This window comes from Hyperoodon ampullatus (assembly GCF_949752795.1).
Source record: "Hyperoodon ampullatus genome assembly, chromosome: X".
NCBI classification, from domain to species: Eukaryota; Metazoa; Chordata; class Mammalia; order Artiodactyla; family Ziphiidae; genus Hyperoodon; species Hyperoodon ampullatus.
The window spans coordinates 119147944-119171584 of NC_136913.1; the positions used below are offsets into that span (position 1 = coordinate 119147944).

A 23641-nucleotide genomic window follows, 5' to 3' on the forward strand; every position below is an offset into this window, starting at 1 on the left:
TGGGTGTGTTTACTGCAATTTCATTGTGGTTGTGATTTGAATTATCTAAATGACTAGCAATGTTGAGCATCATTTCATGTACTTATTGGCCATTTTTATGTAGTCTTCAGAGAAATAACTATTCAAATCACTTAACCATTTTTAAGTGGGTTATTGCCTTTTTATCGTCAAGTTGTAAGAGTTGTTTATGTGTTCTGGTTAATTTCCAGAGTTCTCGAAAAGTTGATTTAGAATATTTGTCAGTGTTCTCATGGCTTTTATGAAGGAAAATATTTTCATAGGCCCTACCTCCACCATTCCCAAAGGCCTTCCCTAATTAGATACTTTTTAAAAAATAAATTTATTTATTTATTTATTTATTTATTATTTCTGGCTGTGTTGGGTCTTTGTTGCTGCATGTGGTTTTTCTCTAGTTGTGGCGAGCAGGGGCTACTCTTGGTTGTGGTGCGCGGGCTTCTCATTGCAGTGGCTTCTCTTGTGGTAGAGCATGGGCTCTAGGCGTGCAGGCTTCAGTAGTTGTGGCTTGCTGGCTCTAGAGTGCAGGCTCAGTAGTTGTGGCTCATGGGCTTAGTTGCTCTGTGGCATGTGGGATCTTCCCAGACCAGGGCTTGAACCCGTGTCCCCTGCACTGGCAGACAGATTCTTAACCACTGTGTCACTAGGGAAGTCCCACTAATTATATACTTTTAATAACCAATCACTGGAAGATAATTTGCAAGCTATATAACTGCCAAAGGATTCATAACTAGAATACTAACAAACAGATAAAAGTGTATGGTAAATTTTTAAAAACCCAATAGAAAATAGATAAAAGTCATGAACAGACATTTCACAAAATAAGATATAATAATGGAAAATTAAAACCTGAAAAAAATGTTCAATATCATTAGCCACTAAGGAAAATGCAATTAAAACCATAATGATATGCACCTATCAGAATGGCTAAAATAAAATAGAATATTGACAACGGCAAATGCTGGTGAAGATGCAGAGAGTTTGGATCACTATATGTTTATGGTAGAACCTATAATAATACAGCCATGTGGAAAGTAGTGTGTCAGTTTCTTTTAAAACTAATTATCATATGACCCAGCAATTACACTCGTGCATTTATCCCAGAGAAACAAAAACCAATGTCCACACAAAATCCTGTATGTGAATGTTCATAGCAACTTTATTTGTAATAGCTGAAAACTGGAAGCAACACAAATGTAGTTCAGCAGGTTGATAACTAAACCAACTGTGGCACATCCATACCCAGAAGTACTATGCAACAATAAAAAGGAATGCATGCAACAACGTGGATGAATCTCAAGGGAACTTGGCTCAGTGGGAAAAACCAATCTCAGAGTGTTACATTATGTATGATGGCATTTATGTAACATTCTTGAAATAACAAAATTATAGAAGTGGGGAACAGATTAGTGGTTGCCAGCTTTTATGGATGGGGAGGATGACAGGGAAATGGATGTGACTATAAAAGAACAATACATGGGATCTTAGTGGTGATGAGACAGCTCCATATTGTGATCATGGTGGTAGTTACACGAATCCATACATGTGATAAAATTACATGGACCTTCACACACACGAGTGCATTGTAAAATTGATGACATCTGAATAAGCTCTGTAGATTGTACCAATGTCAATTTCCTTGTTTTGATATTGTAGGATAGTTCCCATTGGGGAAGTAGGTAAAGAGCACACAAAGTTCTCTGTACTCTCTGCATCTTCCATGAATCTATAATTATTTCAAGACAAAAATATAAAGAAATCAACCAGAGAAGACTTGTGCTTAGTCCTACAGTTGTAATGTTGCCCTCTACATTCTGATAGCTTCCCTAAAGTGGAGAGAAGAGGTGAGAAGGAGTCAGAGCTAGTAATCAGGAAATTGAAAGGAACCACAATAGATCCATTTGAGTGAATATCATGGCAGAAAGAAAGGTTCAGAAACTCCACCTTCTGTTATCAGAGAGTAAAGTACAAGGATAACGTAATAATGGGGGAGAGTTGTGAGAGTCTAAGTTTGCTTATTTATGTCTTTGTTGTTAAAATTTTACCCTGTAAATGTTTTAATAGTGTATTTCAAAATGACAGTCTCTCAACCTCACTAAGGGTAGTTTTAGATCTAGGGCATTTTCCCACTATATTTCTATTTTACACTGTGGGAACAATTCTGGTTCTGAGAAAATGTAAAATCTTTGATGTGTTCTCACACTAGCAATGCCAGGGAAGAAGTGGCAGATGAGTTTTCCTTAAAAAACCCAAGGGCCTGAACTGACTCTAGTTCCATAATAGGTGGCAGAAACTCCATTATTCGCTATGATATTGCTAACATCAGAACGTGGTCCTCGAACACTTTCTAAAGATTATACCTAGCATTCTAGTCAATAGGGTAATTTAATTGTAGACATCCTATCTTCCTCATTAGATTATGTTCTTTTCCAGGACAAGGATCATATTTATTTCATCCCCATATTCTGAGTGCCTACGTAAGGCCTGAGTCTTAGTAAGAACCCAATACGTTTTTGATAAATAAATGGTTGAGTGTGGCAGATGAGGTCATCATTCTTGGAAAATGTTTATTTTGGGGTCCCCAGTCTTGATAGTAAAGGTAGCATATTTCATTCTCTTTACCATTTCTGTGAGCTGTACTTTCAACGTTTGAGGTCCAAATATGGTCCAGTGATAGAATCGTTCTAGATCCAGGGCCAAGGTAATGTATGAATAGACTGGAAATTGCCTACGTACTATGTTTTGAGGGAAGGACTTCACACCCAGTTACCCAGAAAGCCTTTATCTTAGTCCATTCTGGTTGCTATAACAAAATACCACAGACTGGTATTTTCCTGGTTAAAAAAACAGGAATTTGTCTCTCACAGTTCTGGAGGCTGCGTCTGAGATCAGGGTGTCAGCACTATCGGGTGAGGGCCCCTCTTCTAGGGTGCAGATTTCTCATTGTGTCCTCCTATGGAGGAAGGGGTGATGGATCTGTGTGTGGTGGCTTCTAAAAAACACTAATCTCATTCAATAGGTGTCCACCCTCATGACCTAAGCCCCTCCCAAAAGGCCCCACCTCCTAATACCATTACACTGAGAATTAAGAGTTCCACATATGAAGTTTAGGAGGGACATGTTCAGACCATAGCCACCCTCAATAGACTCCTAGACTGGGTTAACTGGAGTATCCTTAAACATTGACTCCAAAACCCTCGTTTTCCAAATAAAAAACCTGAGAGAGGACAAGTGACTCATTGTAGCTCATCAAGCAGGTGAGGGAGATGGCTAGAACTGGACTGCCTATCTCTAAAATTATAATAAAATGAAAACCACACTCAGCTTCTTTCTCCAATGATAGGCATTTCTTTAAGAAACAATGAGCTGGAATGGTCTGGAGCCTGGACTGGGGGATGCAGTGTGGGATTAGACATGTATAAAATACAAACAGGAAACTTGTCGGTATTTCCTAATGCACATTTTGAAAACAACTTCCTTGTCATTAGAGCAAGAGAACAAAAGAACGAATGCCTCAAGTGTGCTCCGTACAGGAGTGTCTAGGAACACAACCAAGAGAAAATTCCTGTTCAGCATCGTTGGTCAGGTCACAGAGTAGAAAGTGACAGCACAGTGAAGGGATCTAAGGTGCCTCTGGGAGCTTTAACCATCAACAGATGCAAGAATACTTTGAAAAGGTGGGACTTATTGGTTAAATAATCGAAGTTTATGCTTAAATGATTATTGAAAAGTGAGAACATTTAACATAGTGTGGTTACTAAATAACAGGAATGTTTTTTTCCTTCTGACCTGAGAAAATTTTTTGTAGCTACACCTTGTAGTATCTGGAAAGGCTCAATGTTATGGAGTTAGAAAAACATTGTTGAAAGGCTCAAATAACTACCAGATAGCACCTTTAGTTATGAAGGCTACCAGGAGAGGAGGTGAGAGAGAGTTGGAGGAAGACCACACGTGGAAGAGCCTCCAAGGGCCAAATCCAGAGGTTTAGAATTGATCAGACATTGTCTAATAAGGAAATAATATGGCCTAAAGAATTTTTAGGACATTTATCTAGCTGGGATATGAAGGGGAGATAGTGGGAGACAATAGCATTAATTCAGGTGGAATGTTCCAGAGAAGGTGGCTGTAAGAATGGTTAAAAAATAGAAAACAGAAAGCAAATAAATATTTGGCAACCCTCAATGATTAGCCATGGGAGATGACGAGGCAATTCAAAGAACTTGTTTTTCTAAGCTTGAAGCTGGTAAGAATGGTCTTACTCCTGATTTGGGCCAGCTTGTGGGAAAGCCTAGTGAGTTCAATTCGTTATTGATGTGGAGAAATAGCTAAGCTTTAGGGGAATGACTACATGGGCTTGGGGCATGAATTAGACTTAGCCAGAGATTACAATATGGAGATTCATTAGTCAGCAATGATTTGTGAAAACAGGAGATCAGGTGAGCACTTGGAGTGGATGGAGAAGTAGAAGGGCAGAAGATTAAAGTGCAAGCCTTGTGGGACATCTTCAGCTACCCAGATAAGGACCTAGAATGTTTAAAAGCTACCTGTGAAAGAAGAACAAAGTGGAGGGAATTATTACCAGACTTCAAGACCTACTACAGAGTTACAGTAATTTAGACAGTGTAGTACTGGCATAAGAATCAATAAATATACCAGTAGGACTGAATAGAGAGTCTGGAAATAGACTCACACATATGTGGTTATTTGATTTCTGTCAAAGACGCCACAGCAAGCTAATGTGGAAAGAAAAGTCTTTTCAACACGTGGGGCTGGATATTCATATTTAAAACTTAACCTCAACTAGGACCTTACACCATACACAAAAATTAATTTGAGCTGGATCATAGTTGTAAACTTAGAAGTTAAGGATAAGACACAAAAATCAATAATAATAAAAGAAAATTTATAAATTAGATTTTATCAAAAGTAAATTTTCTGCTCACTAAAAGACACCATTAAGACAGTCAATACAAAGGCCATAAACTGGAAGAGAATATTCACAAATCATATATCTGACAAAGAACTGGTATCTGGGTTATAGAATTCCTACAGATCAATAATAAAAAGACAATGCGATATACATGGGCAAATCAGGGGAGCACACACGTCACAAAGGAGGATACGTGAATGGCCAATAAGCACATGAAAATGTGCTTGACATCACTTATCATCAGGGAAATGCAGATTAAAGCCAAATGTGATACCTCTACACACATACCAGAATGGCTAAAATTAACAAGACTGGATACACCAAACGTTGACAAGGATTTGGAGCAACTGGAACTTTTATACACTGCTGGTAGGAGTGTAAAAGAAAGTACTACTTTGGCAAAAGTTCTGACAGGCTCATAAAATGAACCATACACCTACTCTAGGACACAGAAAATCCACTCCTTGGTATTTACCTAAGAGAAATGAGAGTCTATGTCCACAAAAACCTGCGTAAGACTGTTTATAGCAGCTCTCTTCCAAGCAGCCCAAATTTGGAAGCAGCCCAGGTGTTGTCAACTAGAAATGGGTAAGCAAACTGTGGATATAGTCATATTTTGTAACACTACTTAGCAGTAAAAAGGGATGAAAGACTGATAACACACGACAACATGGATGGATCTCAAAAACATTTTCCTGAGCAAAAGAAGTCTTACAGAGCTTCCCTGGTGGCACAGTGGTTGAGAGTCCGCCTGCCGATGCAGGGGAGATGGGTTCGTGCCCCGGTCCGGGAAGATCCCACATGCCGTGGAGCGGCCGGGCCCATGAGCCGTGGCCGCTGGGCCTGCGCGTCCGGAGCCTGTGCTCCGCAACGGGAGAGGCCACGACAGTGAGAGGCCCGCGTACCGCAAAAAACAGTATGATAATATTTGTAATAAGTTCTAAAACAAAAACAAGTCATCTAAGGTGAAAAAAAATCAGACCACTGGTTGCCTGTGGGTGGTGGGTGCATATTGACTGGGAAGTGGCACAAGAAAACTTGCTGTGGTGCTGGAAACACTCTATATTACAGGGGTTTGCGTTCCATGGTGTATGCGTTTGTCAAACCAAACTAATTGGTACACTTAAGAAGTTTATACATTACATTGTATGAAAATTTTAGCTCTCCTTCCCAAAGAAGTATACAATTAGTGTGGGGGGGGCATGCGTAGGTGCTTGTATGTGGTGGTGTATGGAGAGGGAGGGAGGTTATTTTAAATAACTTTGTAAATCTGAAAATTCCAAATAAACTTTATTCAAAGGAAAAATCATTAAAATGTACATTTTAGATGGAAGGAATTTGCTTGAAGAAAGTTTTCCTTTCATTATCTTGCTGCTGCTTTTCTTTCTCTATAAGATTGTACTGGTCAAACAACCCATATTGCTTGACAACTTCTTTTTAGAGCAGGCAAAGAACAGATTGTTCAATAGAGAAGGGGGAATTAGTAAGACCCATCCACTCCAGTCTAATAAGCAAGGCTGTGAATCGTACTTTGCTCATAGACAATTATCTTTGATTTTTGTCTACTGAAGAGAGTAATTTACTCATCGGGTTTTTAAAAAAACATGTAGGGCAACTAGGTTTTAAAGACAGGCCAATACTCCAGACTTAGGTGGCTCACAGCCTCTTTCTGGCAATGAGACATAATGGAATGAAGCATTGCGGGGAGGTTATTCTTCTCCGGAGCATCACTTGCATAGCAGGGGCTCTGCCTCTTATCGTCCAGCTACACTAGGCTAACTAATGTTTTCTGGACACTCAATGCTATTCAATGGCTCTGTGCTTTGCTTATATTGTTTTTTGTCCTAGAGCCACCTACACTACCTTTCTAGCTCATCTTTTAAGACTCAACTCAAAGATGAACTCCTCTTTGAAACTTTTTCAGTTTCCCTAATCAATTTCTTCCTCCACTGTGTTCTCCCGACACCTTGATTATACGTTTTACACTGTTTATACTAACTGACTAAATTTGATAGTTGCATGTCTACTATTCTAGACTGAGTCTCTGGAAAGTAGAACCTGTGTATTTGGTTCCTAGCACAGTTTAGTCACATGATATTCTACTTGATGCAGGTGACTCCAAGGAGATTTGAAGATCTCCTGACTGAAACCTCCGAGAGCAGGTAGCAGGACTCTTTATTCAGTGCCCTGGCCGCTACACACACACGCGTGCACACACGCACACACACCATAGGGCAGTGTTTTGTGTGGATTTGGCATACAGTACGTTGGTGAACGTGATGATGATGTACTTTGAAATGTCCCTAAGACCCAGGAAACTCAAATGTTGTGCAAGCTGTTTTGTTCAGCTGTTTTATATTCAAGGGAAAACTGTAGTACAGCCAGCCTTTGAGAACTAATTGAACCTAGCTTTGCAACTTTTAAAGAAGAACACTTGGGTTGTAACCATCCAGTTTGTACCAGGGTATTAGTGATGGAGAGGTTTACATATATGAAGAATGTAAAGCTGAACAATTATTTCCAATTGGAGTTCCACTTTATTAATTCTAGTAAGGAAGGGAAATTTCTCCGTTGCTAAAACCCCAGAATCTCTCTTTTTCTGCAAGACTGACTCAGTCTCAATCCATTTGTCCTTGCGTGAATTCTTTCTCCAGGGCTCAGCTACGTGCCGCGCTGCACTGACAGCTTATAAGGTGATAAATATCCACTGAGCCAACGACCTGAGCAATTGACTCCCAGAAGCCAAGCTTTTATTCATTCATCGCCCTTGTACATTTCTCTTACTCTAAGCATTAACTTTACAGAATCAAAAACAAATTATTTTAAGAGTGCACACAATTATTTAGAGTACAGAATGTTGCAGGCATGCTCATTTGTTGTGAGGACACACCTGGGCAGTCCTCCTTAGTGAACGGAAGTGTCATAGCTTCAGAAGCCATTTTACTTTATTCTTCCTGGTATTTTTTGAAGTATAGCTGACATATAATATTATGTCAGTTTCAGGTATACAACATAGCGATTGATATTTTTATACATTATAAAATGATCAATATAAGTCTAGTTACTATCTGGCCCCGCACACAATTATTAAAGTATTATTGGCTATATTCTTTGTGCTGTACATTACGTCCCCGTGACTTGTTTATTTTATAAGTGGAAGTTTGTACCTCTTAATCCCCTCACCCCCCCTCCCCTCTGGTAACCACCAGTTTGCTCTCGGTACCTATGAGTCTGTTTCTGTTTTGTCTTGCTTTTTTTGTTTTGTTTTTTCCATGTTGTCACAAATGGCTAATATTCATGGCTAATATTCCACTGTACATTTATATACCACATCTTCTCTATCCATTCATCTATCAGTGGGCACTTAGGTGGCTTTCATATCTTGGCTATTGTCAATAATGCTGCAATAAACTTAGGGGTGCACATATCTTTTTTAGATTATCTTATTTACATTCTTTTTTTTTCAGTTGAACTATAGTTGATTTACAATGTGTTAGTTTCAGGTGTACAGCAAGTGATTCACTTATACATACATATATATATTCTTTTTCAAATTCTTTAAAATTAGTGTTTTTGTTTTCTTGGAGTAAATATCGAGAGGTGGAATTGCTGGATCATATGTTAGCTCTATTTTTGACTTTTTGAGGAATCTCTATACTGTTTTCCATAGTGGCTGCACCAATTTACATTCCTACCAACAGTGTAGGAGGATTCCCTTTTCTCCACGGCCTCACAACTCTTATTATTTCTTGTCTTTTTTTTTTTTTTTTTGCGGTATGCAGGCCTCTCACTGTTGTGGCCTCTTCCGTTGTGGAGCACAGGCTCCGGATGCTCAGGCTCAGCGGCCATGGCTCACGGGCCCAGCCGCTCCGTGGCATGTGGGATCCTCCCGGACCGGGGCACGAACCCATGTCCCCTTCAGTGGCAGGCGGACTCTCAACCACTGCGCCACCAGGGAAGCCCTCTTGTCTTTTTTATAATAGCCATTCTGACAGGTGTGTGGTTAGGTATCTCATTGTGGTATTGATTTGCATTTCCCTGATGACCAGTGATGTTGAGCATCTTTTCATGTACCTGTTGGCCATCTCTATGTCTTGAGTGTTGGCTTTTGAAACTTAGCTGTCTCAGCCTCCCTACTGAATAGACATACGTCATCTTCCCAGAGGAACAGAGCATCTCTGAGAACTTTCGGGGGCACATCTATGTGTGTGTGTATGTGTGAAGCGACTGATGAGAGACAGAGAGGCAGAGAGTGTGAAACAAAAATTAACAGAAAAGGAAATATTGGGTTGACATATGGTAAATTAGTTTAGAATCCTAATACTGAAAACCATCCATTGGGTGTTCTAGAAAGACTTCCTGCATAATGACAGAATTGCAGCTGTTACAAACCTCTTCAAGAATGCCTATATAGAAAATGAAACATTCCCCTAATGATGCCATGTACTTTTCTGTATTTATTATTAGAGTAACTGTGATGAATACCATGTACTCATGTGATATTAGCAAAGTCATGTGATTTGTACTCATGTGATATTAGCAAAAGGGCTGACTGATTTGGCATAGATTATTGTTCTCTGTGCAACAAATTCAAAACTAACCCCTAAAGAGCAGTACAATGTTTAGTGATTAAAAAGTTCCAGGAGGGCTTCCCTGGTGGGACAGTGGTTGAGGGTCCGCCTGCCGATGCAGGGGACACGGGTTCGTGCCCCGGTCCGGGAAGATCCCACATGCCACGGAGTGGCTGGGCCCTTGAGCCATGGCCGCTGAGCCTGCGCGTCTGGAGCCTGTGCTCTGCAACGGGAGAGGCCGCTACAGTGACAGGCCTGCGTACTGTAAAAAAAAAAAAAAAATCTTTCAATTTTAATATATGTTTTGAAATGTTAGTAAAAAAAGAAAATGTTTATGTTTTCCTTCAGTTCTCAGAGGTGGAAAGGACGAGATATATAGTCCCGTTCCTTCCCTCTACTGAGAGAAATGAGAAACAAAGAGGGGTAATGACAGAGTGAATGGCAGGGAGGGTACTAGAACATAGGTGTCTTTTGTACAATGCATCACTGAATGGCAATGAGAATTCTTCTGCTCCAGTCTGAAGTTCAAGTACAACAACTAGTACAATAACTAAACTTTCAAGAGTGTTCATGTTAATATAAATCTCTAGACTGTAGATTATCTGAGGGCAGTGACCTGATGTACATAATTCAGTGTGTAACTCCAGTTTCTATCACAGTTCACGGCACATAATGGACGCTCAATAAATACACATTGGAGGGTTTTTCTTTGAATGAATATAAAGAGTTTATTCGGTGCGTATCTGGGTATACAACAACAAATATGAAACAACTTTTTTAAACTTTTTTGTGCACAGGACAGAAAACTGCCTGTACATGCTATGTCCACTTTTGGAACACAGATTTTAACAATTATTAATGCACAAAATCTTACATATCATGCAACTCTATGCCAAGATTCCAACTTTCTTCCATGCAACAGATATGAAGATCTAAATGGAAACCTAGCTAAGTCTTAAACACTTTTCCAGAAGCAGGTATAAGTATATGTTGTTTAGGGGTAACCAGTCTTTTAACATTTCCTGGTACACAATATTCACGCGCCAAATACAATGACAGGAGGACTTATACATACACATATAAGACATTTCTTATTTTAACAACACAAAAGACAACATCACAGTTCCACAGTTCCTGTCTTTACACAAGAAGCCACAATAGTAGTTTAACATGATAACACAAATGGAATTAAGAGAAATCTATACTTGAGGATAATCTTTTTTTTTTTAAGTAATCTTTACTGACTGGGGTTGACAACACAACACAGTTTCTACGCACAAAGTACAGCACAAGAACTCGATCAGAATACTACGAATGTAAAAGAAAAAAAATTTTTGGTAAAATCACAAGAACACTGTTACCTTGAGCCTGAGATGCCAATTCAGCTTCAACCCTGAATTTGGTTGAGTTGGATTAAGTGACACAGAGTCAATAGAACCACTGAATTCCAGAAATCATAAAGTTGAGCTATGCCAAAGTAAAGAATACATACAAATCAAGCATAGATAGAAAACATTAAGCCAAGAAAACAACACGGTTCACAGAATTTTGTTTGCCCCTACAAAACATTGAAGCCGTTAATTTTTTTCTGTTTTGTTTTGTTGTTTGTTTTTGAAGAACAATGGTGGTCTTTTCAATTTTCTTGGTTGGAGAGCAATTTTTTAATTCAGCATTAGTGCTGTGAAATGTTTTTGGTTTGTCTTCCCCAAAGCATAGGTGAGATCATGAGAAAATTGGGCAGTCCTTCTCCCAGATTTAATTCACTGATCATGCTTGGCACTCTTTTTTTGCACAAGCTCGTTCTAAATTAGGGGGCGTCTGTATGGATGAGAAGAAGGTTTGATGGCAGATTAGAGTAGTGAACTCTGCCTTGTTTGTTTGGTAAATGTCATGGACAAATCTGAACTTTTGGGTGAAGGACTGCTAGAATTAACAGCACCTGGAGGTAAGGTTCTGTTACAGAGCCCTTGTTTTGCCCTCACTGGCTACGTTGATTCATTGTGGCTCATGGATTTGCCTCCATTCAGTACACCGGAGACACTTCTGCTCTTGGTTGGGGTCCCGCTTCCAGATCGGGAGAACTCCGTGAGGTCGTGCAGAGACGGCTCCTTGTACATGGCCACTGCAAAGCAGAGAGACACGGAATCAAAGGCCACCTCACTGGCCCTCAACTTTCCTTCTGCCCACTAGGCTTCCAGGCTGGAGGCCAAACCTGAAAAATGCTGCTTTCAAGAACTCAGTAGAGAGCAGACTGGACCAGATGAAGCAAAATCCAGTCTTGGTACAGAAGCGTGTAGAGAATTCTAATGCCTAATTTCCATCACTGATGGTTTTAGATATATGAGAGGATTAATGAAAAATGCATTTAATAAAGCTCTTAGAAGTTTAAATATGATCTACAGCATGCTGTGCAAGGCAAATATTAAAAGTGAAAACATTTTCAAACACTGATTTCTCTCAGACTTTAAAATGAAACTCTCCAAGACTCTAAGTATTAGCACAGTTCTTAATGCAATAAATGGTAAACATTATTGTTGTGCTGTAAATAACAGCCCTGGCTTATGCTTATGGAGCACTTAGAACGTGCCAGATACTGTTGTAAGTGCTTCACGTGTGTTATCTCATTTAATCCACATGCAAATCCCATGAGGCAGGTGTTTTTATCCATATTTTACAGAAGGAACTTGAGCTCAATAATCTGCCCAAGACTATCTGGTTAGTAAAGGCGGAAGCTGGGCTTTGGACCCAAGTAATCTGGCTCCAGAAAATGTGCTGTCAAAGGGCGCTGTGTTGATTTGACTGGATGTCTGCCCCTCCTGTAAACCGCTCTTCTCTGCCTGGATTTTCTACCGCTTTTCCACCACATCTCACTCCTTCTAACATCCCTACTTCCTGCAGCCCATTCCTATCCCTCACTCTTTCTCATTTGCTACTAAGCTGCTATTAATGACCAAAAACCAAAACTATGAATGAATGAAAATTGTTGGGACAATACTGTTGGGCCCTTAGAGAGATGGGCCCAAGGAGCTTTCTGATAAGTGTTAAGTATGCACACATTTTAGCACCTGTGTTCCTGTCCAGGGATCATTTTGGCATAATTTGGGGTTCTTGGCTGTCCTAAGTTAGCAATTAAGCTATCTCCACATAAGAAAGGTGTTACCACGTGCAGATATACTATGGAAAAGTTAAAATCAGGAGATTAGATGCTATTGTCAATGCTTTAGTGTTTTTTTAAGTGTAAAATGTTACTGAATTTTTGTATAAATGCCTTAGTATGGAAGAATTGCATTCCACTTTCGAAAGCAATTTCAATACTGATACTGATACTCATTTAATCCATAGCTGGTATAATATCAAGTTTACCTTTCAGTGGTTTGGGCAGAAAGTGAGCTGCAGGCTTGTTCTTCTTCACATGGTTTCCTTTCATGATCTCTCCTTCTTTGTTCAGACCCAGATACCACCCTCGGCCCGACTGCTGCTGACGGTATATCATTGATGAATATGTCACATAATAATTTTCAAACACCGATTCTTTGAATTTGCACTCAGGTGTGAAATGTTCCTACAAGAGAAGTAAATAAACAAAAGCTCAATATTTATAGCTATGGATTTCATGGAGAACCATATGGTATTATCCTTCAGGAGTTTAGTACATACTTGGTTAGAGCTTGTTATGACCGCTGTTCTATTTTAATAGCAGAAACTATTATCATTGGAAACTAAAACTATATATAACATTTCATGTGATGCTTTAGAAAAGGCCCTAAGTGCAAGTGCTACTGATCAATGATTAGCTCTCTTTGTAATAAGGTAATGGAAAAATTAGAACCAGCCACCTAAGTGTGATGTATTGGAAAAATACAGGAGCCAAAGATTGAAAAGACAAGTATAAAACTGTCACATGGAGCTTTGTTCCCTTTGGGATTAAATATGAGAAAATAAACATCCGATCCTTGTACTTAATTTTCATAGATTATCCAGTTACTATGTACTATAATTTTCAATTGCCCCAGGCTGAAATCTGTGTTATACTGTTACAATGCTGGCTGCCTAGATTTCTAAAGAGATGCTACAAAGAAAGACTACCTTTTACTTTTAGATAAACCAAATTGATTTTTTTTCTTCAGATCATTGGACCTTGACTTAAAAAGAAAAAAAAAATTCCCTCATCACCTCATCCTTGCCTTACAGTAACATTTCACACAAATCAATATAGAAACAAGGAATTTACAGTAATTCTACCAGCAGACATGAGAGAGGAGGCCAGGAGACTTTGAACCCAGCAAAGTGATTTCCTGCCATGTGCGTGGCCATGTATTCTTTGGACTTGCCCGTACAAAAGAAGGGTTCCTGACCCAATAGACTGTTTTTGAAAACAAACAAAAAACCCCAGAAAACCTTCTTTCAAGTTTTCCAATATGTGTATGTATGCAATAAACAGCTATTTAAAATATCCATTTATAAGCAAAGTGAAATGAACAGCAGATTTTAATCTCTAAGTAATCTATAGACTAGCAGTGGGTCCACTTGGAGTAAAAGATGATGAGGAATATGCGAAGTGAGCTACACGTGAAAGTGGCACTAAGGAAGCCATTCGATTTGTACTATTTTGCTGAGATATTATCAGGAATACGTTTTGATAAAACCCTGAAAAAAAACCCACCTTGCAATAAAAATATTGCAAGATTTCTGGACACCTGTCTTTTCTGAATGATGTCTCCATGGTCCTACCTTCCTTCATGTTAGATAGCATTCCAAGCAAAGCACACTATCTGAGCAACAGACAGTGATTTACTATCAGAATCACTTCAGCAAAGAGGGACAGATTCCTCAAATGAGGCAGCCTTTTTCTGAAAGTTAAATAATTGAACACTTTTTTCTGGAAATCCACAAAATCTGTTTCACTCAGTAATCTCACTGGTTCCCCCATCTGGCTTCCAGGGTGCATGGATCAGAGTCATCTTTTGGCATAATTTCAGCCTAGGGGCATACTTGATAGATCCTCAGAAGATTCACACAATTTCAACCTACTCAAGAAGCAATGTACTTCGAAGGCAACTATCATGTGGTAGGAACGAAAGTGTTCTATTTATGGGCTGTGAATGCTCCTCTTTGTAGAATTCTCAACATAGGGAAAGCCAAGGTATGTCTACAAAGAAATCTGACTAAAATAGTCTCCATGGGTCCTCTAGGGATGAGGACAGTTGTATAGAATGTTGGTTTCACCTTGCCTAGTGTAAAATGACAACCTGACGTGGCATTTAAAATTCTCCACAATTCAGGGACTTCCCTGGCGGTCCAGTGGTTAAGACTCTGCACTTCCAATGCAGGGGGGCGGGGGTTCGATACCTGGTCAGGGAACTAAGATCCCACATGCCGTGCGGTGTGGCCATAAATAAATAAATAAGTAAATAACTAGATCTTCACAACTCAGTCGCTACCATGCCTTGTTCTCCACCATAGAACCATGTGTGCCTTTGTGCCTTTACAGATGCCATTCATGTCATTTCTGTACCTCTCTACCTACTGGCTTTCCTCTCATTCCTCAAGGTCTAGCTCAAATATGACTGCCCCTGGAATCATATATGATCTCTCCCAATCAGAACCGATGACACTCATATTTGTGCTCCCGGAAACTCTATCTACATCTCCAGCATGGCCCTGTGACCCAGGCGTGTGCATTCCTTGCTCCAGAAGGCAAGGAATTTGTCTTATTTCTGAATCCACCTTCCAGTCATAAAGGACTGGTCATACTGTCTAGCACATAGCAGACCACTTGGTTATTGCTTACAGGATCTGCATTGCAGAGATTCAGATTGAATTCGGCAATTCCAGGATTCAGAAGTATCAACCAGTAAAAAGTCTGCAGGGAATTTCCTGAATACCATAGAACGAAATCAGCTGTATATAGAAGGAGGTTGTCATTGCAGGGACAGACCCTGCATGTGTGACTTCGTAACTGTTTAGAATAACAGATACTACACAGATACCGGCACTTACAACATGAGGAGGAAAAAAACTCGGCAATTGTTACAACTATTGGAAAATGGCAAGGAAGGACTCAATGAACTGAATGCTCGGTCACATCCTGGCAATTTCTTAGTCATCACCACTAAATTTGGACTCAAGAACTCAGTAGAGAGGGAGGAAAATAAGGCCAAAAAAAGAATGTTGAAGCCACCAAAGGAGTGTTCTGTTCTCTGTGTGTGACACTGTCATTTTATCCAGTGCTGGAAGGAATAGGCAAAAGAGGCTTGATTTTTATCAAATGTGGAAAGATGTGAACATCCCACCCAATACAGGAAGGGCCACCAAAGGGAAGAGGGGTGCAGCTGCCTCTCTCTGTCTCAGCAGTGGTTCACAGAAATAACAGAAATTGGATCAGACCCTAACCAGAGAAGCCCTATTCAGAGAATACCAGGTAGACATCTGGCAAGGAATCAATCTCCTTTGATTGGCCTGAAGGTGATTATTAGCGCTCTCGAAAAAGGTACTCTAGTGGCCTTGATACACAGTAGGCACTGAACAGAGGCAGCAGTCATTGTGCTCTGTATTTAATATGCATTAGATAAATACCTGTTATCATAATAAATGAATTAAAAAGATGTCAAGCATTCCTTACACAGCCACTAAGAAATTATTTGGCATGAATACAAAAGAAAAGGCGCTTTATATCTTCTAACCTTTTATGCATCGATTTCTCTTAAATGCTGTTTACCTCTCTTGCATATCTATATTAATTTCAGAGGAATAATGTTAGTAATATTCAGAGGAATAACTGAAAAAAATACAGATATTCAATCTCTCTAAAATCTCTTCTCTGTAATCATCATCTCTATTCCCCTTAAAGTTCAAGGTTAGTGTTTTTCTCAGTGAATATTGAACTTTTTGTCCAAGGAATCCATACTAGTTAGTTACAAGATCGTATTTTGGGTGACAAATGAAGAATCTACATTTGCAGAATGAGCAGATCCAGGAGCAAAACCTAATACTTCTCTTTTTTACCAATTTACTCACTATTAAGGGCAAAATAGTTCTTTGGAGGTTGAAGTATCACTGACAAGAAGAAAACATTTGAAACCCTCAACATCAGGTCAATAGAGCATATAGGAGAATACTTACAGCTACAGATGGTGATGGTCAGCTGCCCTTATCAGGACATACCTCCACACAGACTTTGAGAGGCAAGAGAATAAGGCATTAACACAATCAGTAACATCGGATATATGCAAAGGATCCCCAGATACAATGGTGTGCTACAAAGCATTTTGGTACAGAACAAAGGCTCTGGACCTGGGTAAATTGCTATCCTCTTTAGGGTCAGAAGAAGCAACAGTGCCTTGAGTTGCCCCTGGCACCAAGGGCAAAGTACGGAGGAGATGCGTAACTCTCTGGCCTCCTGGAGCTGGAGCCGGTTCAGAAGAAGCATGGGCTGTGATGGTGGCTTCCTTGAAGGGAGCCAAGTAAGGGGCTCGTCACTCAGCAGGTGATGTGCAACTGTAGCCTCAATAGCCATATCCAAAAAGGTGAGAGCTCAAAAACATCTATATATCATGTACGTCATTCCCGTGCCCTAAACACATCTACAATACCACAATACACACACCACGACTAAGTGCCTTCCTGATTAAAAGAAGTCATTCGGCAAACATAGGCCTTAATGTCAGGTTTTTCATACTTTCCCCCCTGCTTTTGTATTTTCAGCTATGCTACCAACAGATAGGGTGGCAGTGTTTCACTTGAGTCTGTACCTCAGTAGGCTTTGAGGAGTGCCATGACTATTCTGGCCGTGCCATGTGGCATGCGGGATCTTAGTTCCCCAACCAAGGATTGAACCTGTGCCCCCTGCAATGGAAGTGTGGGGTCTCAACCACTGGACAGCCAGGGAAGTCCTGCCATGACTATTGTAAGCATTTCCTTTGAACACATTTCTCTCAAAAGAAATCTTTTGTAAATGGGTTGCGCTGATTTCCTTGGATCTCAAGAGAGCAGCAGAGTCTCCTCAGGTTGTCCATACATAAAATGGGAACACTAAGGTCCTAGACTGTTGAACAAAGCCTGAACATTGAATATAAGCTTTCACATATGTATACGCTATGTCAAGCGCACAAATCCTGGTAGAGGTGAATGTTTCTCAATTCATTTTGTTCTATTCACATGTAATATTTTCATTGGCATCACAGAACACAGAAAAACAGTTTCGACATTGATGAGTGAGCATCTAAAGAAACTTTAAAAAATGAACCCAGTGAAACATGATTTCCTCTTTTCAGCAGATGCTATAAACATATTATAACTGACCTATCTCTCCCTTTAATCCTCTCACTTCCTTCTCTTTTCCTCCTCTCTTCTGGCCACATTCTCAGTAGCCTGAAGATCCAATTAATTTAACAATTACTGCCAATAGCAAGGGTCACTCTTCTAATTCTCAGCCACGTTCTGATGACAATTAATTTTCTAGATTTAAAGTTACCAGGTTATTGAAGCAGGTCTGACTCGTGTGTGTCAATTATTCCCCAGCCTAAAGAAAATAATATGCAAATTAAAATTAGATTTTCAACTCTGTTAAAAAAGAAAACAAAATAGAATCTTTAAAATATGGGGGGTGACACTGTAACTACCAATATTCTCTATATAAGCTTCCCCTCTATCGGTGATTTCAAAATCCAGGATTAATTATTATATTCAGGATTTTGATGTTCTCTCCCAGGGTATATTTGATGTGAATGAACTTCATTATTACTAAGATCAAAGCGCGAGAAAGGAGAGGTTGGGGAAGAGGGAATCAATACTTAGCCAGTGCACTGTAGCTAAACAGAATTATTAATTCAGGACAAGCAGAGTTTGGTTTGTTCACTCAGATAGCCTCTGGACTGTGGGATACTTGAGGGCAGCTCCTAGCATGGGGCCTGGCTTAGAGTCAATGATCAATATAACTCTGGTGAAATAAATAACAGAAAGAATGAAATATCATAGGAAGAGGACTTGGGAGCTAGCTTCTACAGATCCAAAAAAAGGTTAAACATGGCGGGGTATGAATAGAGGGCTGTTTTAGAGGAGAGACTGACAAGTCAGAACTTGCCTGCCAGGGCAGAAAGAGTAGGTGATAAAAGGAAGAAAGCGGTCTACAGATAAATTCAATTGAAAAAACTGGAGAGGGAGGGAGAGAGGGAGGAGAGAGGGAGGGGTGGAAGGGAAGGATGGAGGGAGGGAGGTGGAGAGGGAGGAAGAGAAGGGGGACCAATAAGGACAAAACTGATGCTAAAGCTGCAAGAATAAAGAGATTTCCTGGTAACCAAGATATAAGCATTAGACTGATACTGTTGGTCTTTGGGTCTGCAAATAGCAGACATTGCAACTAAATTCTATTAACTTGATTTTTCTAAAATGGCGGGGGAGGGGGAGGGAACACCTGACCTTACAGGATGGATGAGGAGCCAATGAGATGATGTATGTGAAAGAAGCTCTGAAAATTGTAAAGCTCCATACACATGAAACGTGGGATTACTCTGATAATACATGCCCAGAAAACCAAGGCAAAATAAATAAATTCTCTCTTCTTTTCGAAGTTCTTTTCACCCTGGAATCAATTTCTAAAGAAAGGATCTGCCTATATGTGTTTTATTAACATGGAAGGAGATAAATTCTGCCAAAAATTAGGACTGCACATGAATGACACTCAGTGCTCTCCTCCAAGCTTGGTTCCCCGAAAACTGTTTTGCTTCCTTCCATTTGTCATTTTGGTCTGCAGTCGGCTGAAAAGGCTGCAGAGCTTCAAGCCACAGCACTAAAAAAATGAAGTGCTGAAAAATGGGCTTCGTGAAATACCATGCCACAAAATGACTTCAAAGTACCCATGCTAACTGGCAACCATTTGTAAAGAAACACAGATTATAATTAAGAATATGCACATGGGACTATTTCTCCTCATATGGTTATAGTGAAACTTCTTGGTAGCAGTTTTGTATTCCAAGATACCTAATAGACATTTTCATTTACCTTATGTTGAGCCCACAAAATAGGGCAGTGGAGCATTGCTTTTTCTCAACTCCTCACAAACAAAAAATGAAAAAAAAAAGTTAATGAGTTTGTCAACCGATGCCCTGTTTAAAACAGAATTAGGATGCAGATATGACCACATTTTAGCCCTGGGTTTCATTGAGTCCTTGGTATTGGCTTGTTCTGGATTGTCATATATTTCTGTAGAGCAGTCTCATGCAATGTCACATTTTACAATTTGTTTTATAAAATGCACTGAAATAAGATACAATAAAGCAGGAGACAAAACAAAAACACCATATCCCTTACAGAGCCTAAGAGGGGTGATTTTTGTTGTGATAAAAAATTACATGATCTTAAGGCCTCACTCAGCTCCAAACCTGGTCAGCAGATACATTTTGAAATGGAAGTAACTTGCTGAGACTTCTGACAAAGAAGAGGGACAGGCCATACGTCTCCAGGGCTGTATAATTGGCCCAAGGCAGTGTCAGTCTGACCCAAGCCTTGTAGAAGAATACAGATTGGTTAAGAACCCAATTAGCAGAAGATGGATTTTATTTTACATAAGATATGTTACAGAGACTGTGGCCATCATATTATTTTTTTAAATCTCACTAATTAAATCTTGCTGTTGAACAAAAATCTGTGGAAAAGCATTTTTTTCAACTGAAGAACAATTCTCTAAAGTGAGTAATTCTCTCCAACTTTGTCTATTATGTGTATTAACTCGTGATGTTGGCTTTTCTTATAAGCAGGGCTGACCTATGTGTTTTGAAAGGGGAATCAAATATCAGATATGATTTCTAAAAATAAACTTTCCTGTCTTTTGGCTGGTTACTGGAATTAATCTGTGACCATTAGCTAACTATTCTCCGTTACTGTGAAGCTTTCTAGTTTGTGGCAAGATTCTTCTGTATAATAACTTCACAGGGGGATCTAAGCCCATCGGCAAGAGAATGACTTTGGAAGTATTTGTAGTCAGTTAGAGAATAAACTTAGTAGGTTGTATCCTTTTAAATAGCTCTTCCAAGCTCCTGTCCAAAAATTCAAAGCCTGGGAACTCTGAAAACTTTTCCTAGACATCCAACAAACTGTCATGCAAAGGAGAAAGGTTCTTTCTGCGTAGATCAATTGAAAAAACTCTGGCAAGGTAGGTGGCCTGTTAAAAATAAAAATCATACCCACGTGGGTGCATAGCTTGTTCTAGTACTACAGGCAATTCTGAAGGTGGTAATTTGTACTGGATAGCGGTTGTGTTAGATTTGATAGGGTCTGTCTCTGTAGAAGAGAGTCATTTACAATTGCCAGGAGTCTACTTCTTCAAAGACTTTCAAAGAAGACTTCTTATTTTTTTTCTCTTGCACAGGTAGGAAAGCAATGCCACTGTTCAGAAGGAAATCACTAATGCCTGCTTTCCACTGCAAACCAGAAAACCTGGAATCATAGGGCAGGGTGCAAAGGCCTCATCTATAAACCAAGGATGAGAAAGATGTCATAGAGGGCTATTGGACTGCCACATCACATAACACCTGCAAATGACTTCTGGGGATAGGACATCTTACAGAGTCCTCTTTCTATGTAGAGAGCACATTTCCACTAACATTTGCCCCTTGAAAGGAGCTCATGAAAGGATGCTTGAGACAGTCACTTACCACGAGTTTGAGTAGTACTCAGGGGTAGTCAGTAGTACTCAGGGGTAGTCAATTCATTAAGTTAAGACTCAAATGGAAGAATTCACTCTCAACTACTCCTTACCCCAGGAGCCTAGGACCCTTTGCGTATCTAACGATCTGACTTAATCTCGACAGCAGGCCTCTGTAACAGCCTCAGAATGGCCTGAGAGAGGAGTTCTACCACCTCACAAGTGAGAAAGCCACAGGAAAGTAGCCCTTAACAAGCCATTCCTTTATGAACTCAATTGCAAGTGCGCCTTTTCACCCAAACAGTCACTGTGTAGACAAGAGCTGTGATGTCAATTCTCTTCTCAATGGACAGTTCCAACATTGGCTGAAGGTTCAGCTCTTCCTCCTATTCATGAGCCCTGGCTCTCTGAACACCAAAGAGCTCTGTTCAAACCTGCCTCTTCCACCTTCCAGATTTCTGACTTTGGGCAATTTACCTGGGCTCTGATCTTGCATCTCTAAGGGGAGAATAGCATCACGTGCCTCCCAGGGAGGACTGCAGAGGGCATGGAAAGCAGCTAGTGTACGTGTAGGTGCTCACAGACTGCGGGATCCCTTGCCTTGACTTAATTTTCTGTTCATGTGACAGCAAGGAGAATGCAGCCTCCTCCCAACTTGAAACTGGTATGAAAACTAGTGGTTGTCAGTGCAAACAAACGGAGTAGAGAAGCACCTTTCCAGTTCACAGAGAGATTCGTGTTACACATTAACCATATGGGTGAGGATTGATTTCGTTAGTGATTCCTTTGCAAGGGTAACAATACATGAGCTCTTAATATGGGGCTTAAGATATCCTAGGATTCTAAAATTGGAATTACTGTAATGTGTATCAGTGAACCCACATGATATTAAAGAGATTTGTGAACTAATCCAGTATTAATGGCCCAAATGACATCTACGTGTCTCATTTTAATTATTATGCCACAAAAGTACAACATTATTATCTCATTTCTTTTGTTCTAAACCAGTGTTTTGCTAGTTCTACTTTCATAATGCAGGTTACTAATAACAACAATACTGAAAAATCTAATAGTACCTTATGCTTAAGCAGTACCTACTTTTAAAGTTTTCTACAACTGCTTAAACAGTTTTGACATTCGAATGAGATAAGGGACAGTTTAACAATGATGATGATAAGAAAGGTAAGGATTACAATGGATTTGGTAGACCTTTTTTTTTAACAGTTGAAGAAATGAAACCAGAGATATTAATACACTGGAATCTGGCTTTCACACTTTCTTTTAGAGAATGAATCCAGAGCAGGGAAGCAGCTCCTTCCAGAGGAAGCTGAAATCTGTTTAAGGTAGCTGCTGTTGACATGTGAGAGGCCCTTATTTTAAGGCAACCTGATCTCTAAGGGCTGAAAAACACCGAGGACCCAGCAGTGCTAACTGGCCCTGGGCTGCAGAGGGAAGGAAGAGCTTTAACTCAGAGCACAAGCCAAGCCCGCGAGCCTGTCTGCCACTGGCCTGGCTTCTCCAGCAGGCCAGGCAGCTTCCCATGGATCTTAAGTAAATGTGTCCATGGAACATTCTCCTAGCTCATGCCATGAAAACTTCATTCTTCTACTGCAAAATATTCATCTCTGAGTCTCTGCACACTTGGGTTTTTTTTTTTTTTTCTTTTTCTTTTCAGGGACCTCTCTACACTCGGAGTTTTTAGGGGATGACCCCAGAGCGATTTTACTGAAACTAGGCACAGAGGTGGGTAACCGGTAAAACAGCCTAATCAGAGTCCTGCGTATGTGCATACGCTCGCAATAGAGACAGAAAGACCGACAGACGGGGGTGGCAGACAAAAAGAGAACAAGAAGTGAACAAAGAGAAAGTCCATGCGATGATTTCTTCTTTTTCCCAATTCTGTAATCCTGTGGCCTTTGAAAAATGCCTGCTATTCCCCACCCCATACAAGAGGGAAGGTGGGAAAGTGAGCCATCTCGCTTGTTGGAGAAAATCTGTTTCCTGTCCCAATTCCCAGCTGTGCTCAAACCTCAGGGTAAAATCTGAGAAGCCACCTAGGGCAGGTTGTTCTTCTGTTAGTATCTATAGAGGAGACTGATAAACGAATAAACCTATTTCTTCCTAGAGATTTTCCTATATGTAATGTACATCCATCTCTGAAAGAAAAGAAAAAGGGAACCCAGGTCTTTCGAGAAACTCAGGATGAGTGCAGAGCTTATTAAAATAAGATACTTTGAAAGATGAACGTTGCTATCATAAAGTGAATTATATTTTCATAAGAGGAATGTAATGCTCAGATGTGTAGCTATGGTGCAGTAAACAAGACAACGGTTCCCTATTTATGACCAAACTGTGGTCACCTGTGATGCCGTTTATTATAATCATCACCTGATATTATGGTTAGGGAGAAACCACTGCAGGGAAGCCTGAATTCTAAGAACGCAATGCTTTACAGGAGTGTTTAGACCGAGTATCCAGCTACAA

The 23641-nt window shown here is 40.0% G+C and overlaps 1 protein-coding gene across 3 annotated transcripts in view; it reads right to left on the reverse strand.

Moving 5' to 3' along the window:
* Positions 1–11501: 11501 nt before the first annotated feature.
* FGF13 (fibroblast growth factor 13) overlaps positions 11502–23641 on the reverse strand; it is a gene marked incomplete at both ends in the record, with an annotated part of 492111 nt that continues 479971 nt past the window's right edge. For all 3 annotated transcript variants that reach the window (XM_079727564.1, XM_079727562.1, XM_079727563.1), the window contains 2 exons: positions 11502–11638; positions 12880–13078. In XM_079727564.1, the coding sequence (XP_079583690.1) occupies positions 11502–11638; positions 12880–13078 (336 nt within the window). The remainder of the gene's footprint in view (positions 11639–12879; positions 13079–23641) is intronic.